The 8,718-nt window shown below is 45.0% G+C and overlaps 1 protein-coding gene across 1 annotated transcript; it reads left to right on the top strand.

Annotated features, from left to right (window-relative positions):
* The first annotated feature begins 7,465 nt into the window (after positions 1-7,465).
* On the top strand, positions 7,466-8,501 carry LOC123401823. Its single transcript, XM_045095677.1, has one exon. It carries the CDS (start codon positions 7,778-7,780, stop codon positions 8,216-8,218), a length of 441 nt encoding a protein of 146 aa, XP_044951612.1. The 5' UTR covers positions 7,466-7,777; the 3' UTR covers positions 8,219-8,501.
* Positions 8,502-8,718: the final 217 nt, after the last annotated feature.

Raw genomic sequence — 8,718 nt, 5'->3', positions numbered from 1 at the left:
TACTTTGGGGTATGTTGTTTGCTACAATAAACTTATTTATGACCACTTATTCGTGCTTACACATATTCTGCCAAAAATTGAAACATTGCCAATATGAATTTTGTTTTCTTTTGTATAACATGCAATTTTTTGTATTGTGCATGCTTGCTCATTGCCTATTTTGTTGGCACTTACTAGGTGATACCTCTAACGTGCACCTTTTTCATCTTTATCTTGGCTCGGTGCTTTCGGTTTATGGATGTTATCAGTACGCTTGCAAGACGGATAAATCTGATGCAGACCATGGTTCTTATATCATTGCTCCCACGGAGGAAAGTACATACAACAATTCCATCAAAAGTTCTTGTTTGAATAAAACACATGATGGTCGGGAAATTGCGGGATTTTGGGGCTACCTGTTTCAGATCATGTTTCAGGTAACTCGTCATATACACTTGAGTACAAAGTACACATGATTTTCTGAGTTTTAATTGCTGAACAGTAGGTGTGTTGTGATTGATGCAAAAAAACATAATCTGAAAGTGTGATTGCTTGACATGTAATTCTTCTACATTATTGTAGCTATTCGCTTAACTAAAAGCATTATGAACTGTGGGCGGCTGATGAACGGTGATGATTACAGGTTTGGTGTTTGTTGCCCACCCAATTTTGATCTGCTTGTTTTCACACAAATGCAGGTGCTGTGATGCTTTACGGATATGGTGTTTTGGTTCATTCTGTACCCTTTCCTTGCGTGGAATCAATACCAAATGAGTTTTGTGAGTTTTCAGTCAGAGATTTTACAAACTGTATTCTCTTGAACCTTTTATCATACTAAGGTTATTATGTGATGAGATACTGTAAAAGAAGAGGTTATTCCGTGAGGCATGCAAAAGAAGGGTCAGGGAATAAGATTAGGCCATTAGGATCCTCGGATCAGATCAAAACCAAGGAAATCATCACGAAGGCAGACATATACTGTAAAAAAAAGGATTGTAAGTAGTAAATTGAGAGTTTTGGAGTTTCCCGTAGTTGCATAAAAAATGTGCAGCTTAGTATTTAAGTTATCCATCCATTTCCTCCAACATCTATCCATTTCCTCTGCCTCTGCCGTGCCGCCGCCGCCGCTCGGTCGTCGCCGATCTGACTCGACTCGACTCACCCGGGAAGAACACGCACACACCAAGCGAGCAAGCAAGCGAGTCCCCCCCCCAGCCGGCTGCTCTCCTGCCTACCTGCAAGGTACCCCGCCGACCCTTGTCACTTGTCAGCAGCGGCCTGGAGAAGATCGAGGCTCAACTGCAGCCTGGACCCAAGTTTCTTGCACTTCTCTGTCTCTTTTATCGGCGAGGAGCTTCCACGGTAGTAGGTTTGAGGTTAATTTCATTCATGGTGACCCCTGACCCTCATCTGCTCCGAAAGATGAAGAAGATAGCCAAGCCGGGCTTTCATACAAAGCCACACGCGTGTTGTCATGAACTTCCCTGCAACTTGGCCCTCTCCTGAACTTTCAGCTTTTACAAAATTCAGTCCAACTTGGCCCTCTCCTCAACTTTCAGCCTTTATAAAATTTCAGTCCAGCTTGGCCTCTCCTGCAGTTACAGTTTCTATGAAATTGTCAGACTCGAGCTCTTGTCTTATGTTCAGGCAGACTAGAGCGCGGCGCCGCCTTGCTGAATGTTCCTGCAAGCTTGACGAGGACTGCTGACACCATAGCAACCGAGGATAATGAGATGGTGTTGCCTCCCAAGAGCCAAGAAGCAGCAGCACAATCTCTACTCCCATAGACAACAGGAGATTCTTCACTCCAATACCAGCATAAGCGGTAAGACTTCTCTTTCCGTTGCGAAATTTACTGCACCGTCGTCCGACAGAGTTTACGAATTTATTGTTATGAATTTGTGATGCCTTCAGCCCTTCATGCAGTATTCTTCCATCAGTTAGTTTTTTGTTCCCACACAACTACAGTTTTTTTAATAAGGAAAATATACCCCCGACCTCTGCATCTCGACTATGCATGCAGCCATACACAACTATAGATATGTCGAAGCTTAATGTTCAGGTTTACGCTTTACTTATCATTCTTCAACAAAAGTTTGGAGAAATAATTAACGACACGTCCTTACCGAGTGTTGCTGCTTTCAGGCATTTTGGCCGAGAAGAACATAAGGCTCTTCTCCTATGCGCAGTTGAGATCAGCAACAGACAACTTCAACCACAACAATAAAGTCGGCCGATGTGGATTCGAGACGGTATATAAGGTGACATTTTCATCTCCCTATTATGTGGGAACTGCTCTCCCAAACTTGTTTGCTCGAATCTGGCTGATCAGTATATCCATGTTCCAGGGAACCCTACAAAACAAGCAAGACGTCGTAGTCAAGGTTCTCTCTGCCGAATCCAGACAGGGCATCAAAGAATTTTTGACAGAAATTGATGTTATCAGCAATGTGAAGCACCCTAACCTGGTCGAATTGATCGGTTATTGTGTTGAAGCAGATAATCGCATTTTGGTGTATGAGTACCTAGAAAACAACAGCCTCGATCGTGCACTGCTGGGTATGAACCTATTACTATGTGACTATATTATCATGATCATTTTCTTTGTGACTTGACAGTTTACCTTGTGCGTCCGCAGGTTCTACCAGCGATCTTGCTAATTTTACATGGAGCGTAAGGTCTTCCATATGCATTGGTGTTGCTAGAGGTCTTGCATACCTACATGAAGATATTAAATTGTACTCCATCATACTAAATTCTGAATTAGTTTAGTTTTAGTTTTGGAGTACTTAATATTGTCAACATATAGCATAAAACATGCGAAAGCTACCTCTCCATTCATGTTGCTTTGAGAATCACCAATTCACTTATTGTTTTGAAGAGCGGCTGTGGACTCCGGTTGAGAGGCTCGCGAAGAACCCCACGACGGTCACTGCAAGATTGGCACACTTCAGGTGCTTGCTGAATGAGAGAGGGGTCGCCGCGGCACCGCTGGCTGGATATGGCCGCACAGCTCCATCAGAACCAAGATCATGTATAGGGCAGTAGGATATTCATAACGGCGGTAGATACCATTCATACAGATACAGGAATAACCATCAGCCGAGGCATCCTTTTCTTCACCGGTCTGGGCAATGAAGCCCAGATAAATGTACTGATTCAGGAAATTCTGTGATGCAAGGGGGCCCCTTTTAACGTGGTAATTGTATCGTGTGTGCAAATATGCTCACCTGTTTTACTTTTGGTGTGCGAAAATCTTTAATCGGGTGAGAAGATACACACCCAGATAACTGCCTGGATACATAATGAATTGCCCACGACATTCCAATGGAGAAACCTTAAGCTCAGGCTGAAAAGAGCAGTACTTCACCCGCAAAAAAAAGAGCAGTACTTAGTCAGCCTCGCAATGAAATAATAAAGCAGAAACTTGGAAGCAGTCCACGCGGCTAAGCGAGACCGCAACATTTCTGATGGCTAATCCTCGACTTATGAAGCATGTTTATTATATTGAGGTTAGTCATGGAATCATGGTTCTTGTACATTGACTGTGTATCTGCTATACGGTTCTGTCACGGCGACGTGGCCATGTGACAGCCGATGTACCCAAGCCAGGCACTCCATTATACGTTGTTAAGGTAAGAAGTGTGTTATATTTCTTCTGATCTAGCCTTATTTTTTTTACCTTGCATAAGACTTGTATGATTCTTGCTGATGTTATAATTTCTATTTACCTGTCATAGTCTTTTGGGTTTGAGACAGATCTCAGATACCATACACAGGGGCAAGCATTTTGTGTGTTAGTGTTTGACCACCGGGCTATTGTTTCTGGCGATCCTCTTGACAAGGGCATTGTCCTCCGGCCTCTGGAACCGGCACCCATCCAACACCTTGCCCATGAGTTCATGGTGAAGACCAGGCGAAGGAAGGTGAGACATACATCTAGATATACTGAACATACATACAATGATAGCCTCTTTTGAACTGGTGATAGAATTAATCGCATGCACACCCATTTTCCAGGGCATGAGCGAGGATGTTAGCATCAACAAGTTCTTTGACGAGGCCATGATGAACGAGCTAGCGCAACAAACTGCAGATATCAACTTGATGATGTAGTTTGATGATGGAAGCCCTTGCAATTGTCCATTGTCCTTTTGCACTGGGAACATATCAAGTACTTCCATGGGGCTATCATGACGTGATCTTCAAGGAGACACAATTTGCAGCATTTTGATGGTTGGGTATTGTTTATAACGGATCATTGTAGACCAAGTACCATTTGTAGTCATGTATGTACCATCCCTCTGACATCTATGTCGTCTAATCAGTTAGTGTAACCATCGACTGAGAGCTGAGACTGGTGTTGAATTTTGATATGCGATGACATCTCCAAGGTGATGATACCTTTTCGTGTTTGATCTTTTCTTTACATACTACAACCACCGTAGCACTGAGCATCTTTTGAAGATTATGGAGGATAGTTCTGTTTCTTGCCTTTCCTATTTGATCTGTGTTTTTATCGGGATGAATTACTGGAGGTAATGTGCCTTGGTGGTGTATGTGTATGCGTATCTTTATGTCCATACTGTGTCAGACTTAATGTTTTTGTTAAATTTCATGATTTGTATTCTGTTACTATCCCCTCCATTCCATATTGCCAGTCTTCTATTTCCGACATGCATGGCATAGGATGGATAAGGGCCCATTTGGTTTGAAGGTGGGGGATGGGAGTTTAGGGGCGAGGAGATTAAAAGTCATTGGTTAGAGATTGGGAGTTAGAGTGAAGACTTAATGTTTTTGTTAAATTTCATGGTTTGTATTCTGTTACTATCCCCTCCATTCCATATTGTCAGTCTTCTATTTCCGGCATGCATGGCATAAGATGGATAAGGGCCCATTTGGTTTGAAGGTGGGGATGGGAGTTTAGGTGCAGGGAGATTAAAAGTCATTGGTTAGAGATTGGGAGTTAGAGTGAAGAGGGAAATGATGTGGTTGGTTAGCAAACTCAAAATCCATATCTCTACTATTAAAGAAAAATATGTCATAGTTGTGATGGTTCGACCATCCTCTCACCCCCTTAATCGCTTGCAGAAAAAAAGAATTATAAAAAAAGGAAAACACAATAGGAGTCTCACCCCTGAACGCATCTCCCACGCTCTAACCTCATTGATCCCCTCACCCATATTCGAGTCTACCTCGTGCGAAAACCGCCACCCCACACCCCACTCTCCTCGCGTTGCCCCGCGCTACACGAGCGCCATCGTCCCGTCGACAGCCCTCCCCATAACCCAACCTCCCTTCCATTCCCAACCACCTCACCATGCCTCCCGTCGTGGCGACACAAGGCGTTGCGCCTCCTTCCTTCATGCGACACAAACTGATGGATCTCTCTGGCTCCGTCCTCCTCCGTAGCGAGGCGTCGGACCACTCGCCTTCCTCCTCGAGACACAACCAGATAGATTCCCACCTTAGCCTTCCATTATAATTGTTTTTTTATGTGCGTGCAGCTGGTCGAGAGAAGAAAGATGTTGCATTCTTGGGTCTGAAGTTTCCTTTTTTACGGGTTACTCTGCAATGATGTGCACTATTCTCGAGTACATTGTGGTATTTTGATAAAGGATCGGAAGCCAGCGTGCTGCATTTTGCAGGTGATTTTTTTCCAGGGTAGCATGCCATGCTTCTTGCCATACTTGTGGCATTGAGAGGTCGGTACTTGTGATGTGCATTTAAATGATGTCAAGAAGACTTGATTTGATGCATCTAACTCAATATATCAGAAAATGAATCTTGAATAATCGCATCATATGCAGATTCCTCGTGCTCTCATTCCATGTTATATATGCTTTTCTCCTGAAGTTTTCATCAACTTCGCTCTGTCCATTGGTATCAAGTTAGGGAGAAAGATGACATTCTGTCTTCTTCCAATGAACAAGGCTGATGAACAGAATGGATGTACATGGTTTTTTCTTGGGGGACGCAAGTAGAAAGTTGTTTCTATGTCTTCTTCCATGAAGAGGGTTTTTTCTTCTTCCACGAAGAGGGTGCTTAAGGATACACAACACGTGGATACACATATTGTTGACGCGCGGCCTCTAAGAATTTAGCTTTTTCTTCCATAATTTTTGAAGTTCAAAAATATATTCACATTGGTTGTTGAAGAGGGAAAAAACGAAAGAAATAGTCAGTGTTACTACATGAATTGAAACCACATGCCATCATATTTCACATAAAATTCCAAATCAGCACCATCATTTGACCAATGTGTTTGAATATCTTTTGTTAACCCGTTGCAACGCACGGGCATTCAACTAGTCATATTAAATGTTGTGCTACGATGTATCATGCATGGTAATAAATGATATATCCTAATGATATTAATATATGATATTATGCATTACGTGTGTAGTATCATACACCAGTATCATATGTATGATAGTAGTATATGATACTGTCCATTACAACCAGCCTTAATACGGTTGTTAGTGAAGCTTTACTTGCTTAATTGATGTGTATAATACAAGAATGAAATGAGGAAATAGATGAATCATTTTATGACGTTGTACACACAAGTTCAGGCCTCTTTTAATACACGCGAGTATCTTATCAGATAGGCCTTGTTTGATACTAGTGTATTTTAGAGAATTAGTGGGATTATTCCGATCAAACCCCTAAATCCCCACATATCTCATAACATCATTTGGTTCTAGTGTATTTGATATGTTTCATCTCCACATTTCTTCATAAACCCTAAATTTTAGTGTATTTTTCTCAACACCCAATACACTATCACTACCTAATGAATTGAAGATAAATAGAGATTTGAAGTAATTGGGTGAAGGTTGAGATTTCATCCAATTCTATAAGGATTATCCCCACCAAACTTCTCAAAAACCCTAATAGGCCATAGGGACGACAAACGCTCATGCTCCCGGCGAGCATGTTTGGTGTGTACACCTCGTTGTAGGCCGCACAATTCCAAGCTCCCCCCGCAGCACACCTACTGCCTCCCTATGTTCTCTCTCATTATGTTCCCTACGTTTGCAAGAAGAATGGATAAGAAAGGCGTGTCATGGCGGGTCAATGTTACTTATTGAATCACAAAGTGGTGAAAAGCGATTCCCACATTAACCCATCACGGCGATTCGTGCAAGTCATCCGACGGTCGTGGTTGTGTCGTGCCTGGGAGGCAATGAGAGAACGTTCTTTAATGCAATTGAATGGGCTAATTACTGCCGATAAGCGCAATTGGACGATAATGTTAACCCAAATTGCATGCCCACGCAATGCTAACCATATAAAATGACAACCATACCCTCAGTCTGTTCAGAACCATTAATTTCCCCTGTTATAAAAAAATCCATTAATTTCCCCCAGCCAGTGGGCGAAATCTTACATGATGGCATTTTTGTTATTTACAGCGTACCCGATGGCAACTACCAAACAGCTCAATATAAATAGACCACCGCACCCGGCCACCCCATCTTCCCCTCCGCCCAGCCCCATTCTGCAGAGAGCCCCCTCTCCCTCCTCCCCCTCTTTTTCCACCAAAATCTCCGTTTCGTTCGGTGTCTTCTCCCTCTCTCTCTCTTCGCCCCGGCATTTTTGCTCCCCCCACCCCACACCCCGATCGTACGGATTTGCTCTCCAGTGGGTCCCGCAGCACCCGCACAACTCCTCTTCCTCTGTACTCTAGCCTTTTAAACCAGTTTCCTTTTTCCTCCTCATATTTTCCTCGTCCCCCTGCCGCTATCGGCGATCCCGTCCGGCCGCTACAGTCGTGGCGGAGGGGCGCGTCGGGATGTCGATCTGCGCGAGGATGGACGCGCCACGCGGCGGCGCGCTGGGGAAACGGAAGGAGCGGGAGTACTCGTCTTCGTCGGAGCAGCGGCAGCCGCTGTTCCCGCCGCCGCCCGGCAAACCGGAGCTGCTGCGCAACAAGCCGCACCAACTGTCGCGGTTCGCCAACAAGCCTCCCATGCCGACGCCGCCTCCCCAGGAAGGGAGCAGCAAGCTGCTCGCCGGGTACCTGGCGCACGAGTTCCTCAAGTTCGGCACGCTCCTCGGGGAGCGCCCCCCCGCGCCGGGCCGGAAGGAGACCGCCACGCCGCGCCCCGCACCCGGACCCGACCCCGCGAGGAGGTACGCCGAGGCGTCGATGCTGCTCATGGCGGGCGGGACCCGCATCCCCGGGGTTGTCAACCCGACGCAGCTCGGCCGCTGGCTCCGGATTAAGGAGTGATGGAGGCACGCGCCCGGCGGCGGTTCGCGTCCAGGTGCGTACCGCGTGCACGGCTCCCGAGGCGCCCGACCCGGCGGCGGTGAACCCATGCTTTTGGACATAGCAAGTGGTGGTGGTTACTTTGCCCAGATCCTTTTCCTTTTTCTATTTTCAGGTTCTAGTTGTTTCGTTTTAAAAATTTCATGTAGATTTGGTGAGAAACTAGCGGTACTAGAATTTCATGGGGTAGTAGTAGTACTACTACTATGTGTGTTCGTCTCTACTAATCGTGAGTACTTGTTAACATGTGTGTTCGTCTCTGCTATGTGAGCTCTGTATCGGAAGGTGTTCGATATGATCTCCGGCTACCGAGTATTGCCGAACAAAAGCGCATAGAGATGCTTGATAATTGACTGCATGAAATCCCTCGCCTGCATATGTTCTACTCCTACTGTCCTAGTATAATTTTAGCTATTCCTCCGAGATTAAATTGAGCAACGGCGGAGAGTGTCGGCTTTTGT

The sequence above is a fragment of the Hordeum vulgare genome, chromosome 6H (genome assembly GCF_904849725.1).
Source record: "Hordeum vulgare subsp. vulgare chromosome 6H, MorexV3_pseudomolecules_assembly, whole genome shotgun sequence".
Classification (NCBI taxonomy): domain Eukaryota; kingdom Viridiplantae; phylum Streptophyta; class Magnoliopsida; order Poales; family Poaceae; genus Hordeum; species Hordeum vulgare.
This window is presented reverse-complemented; position numbering and strand designations above follow the sequence as displayed.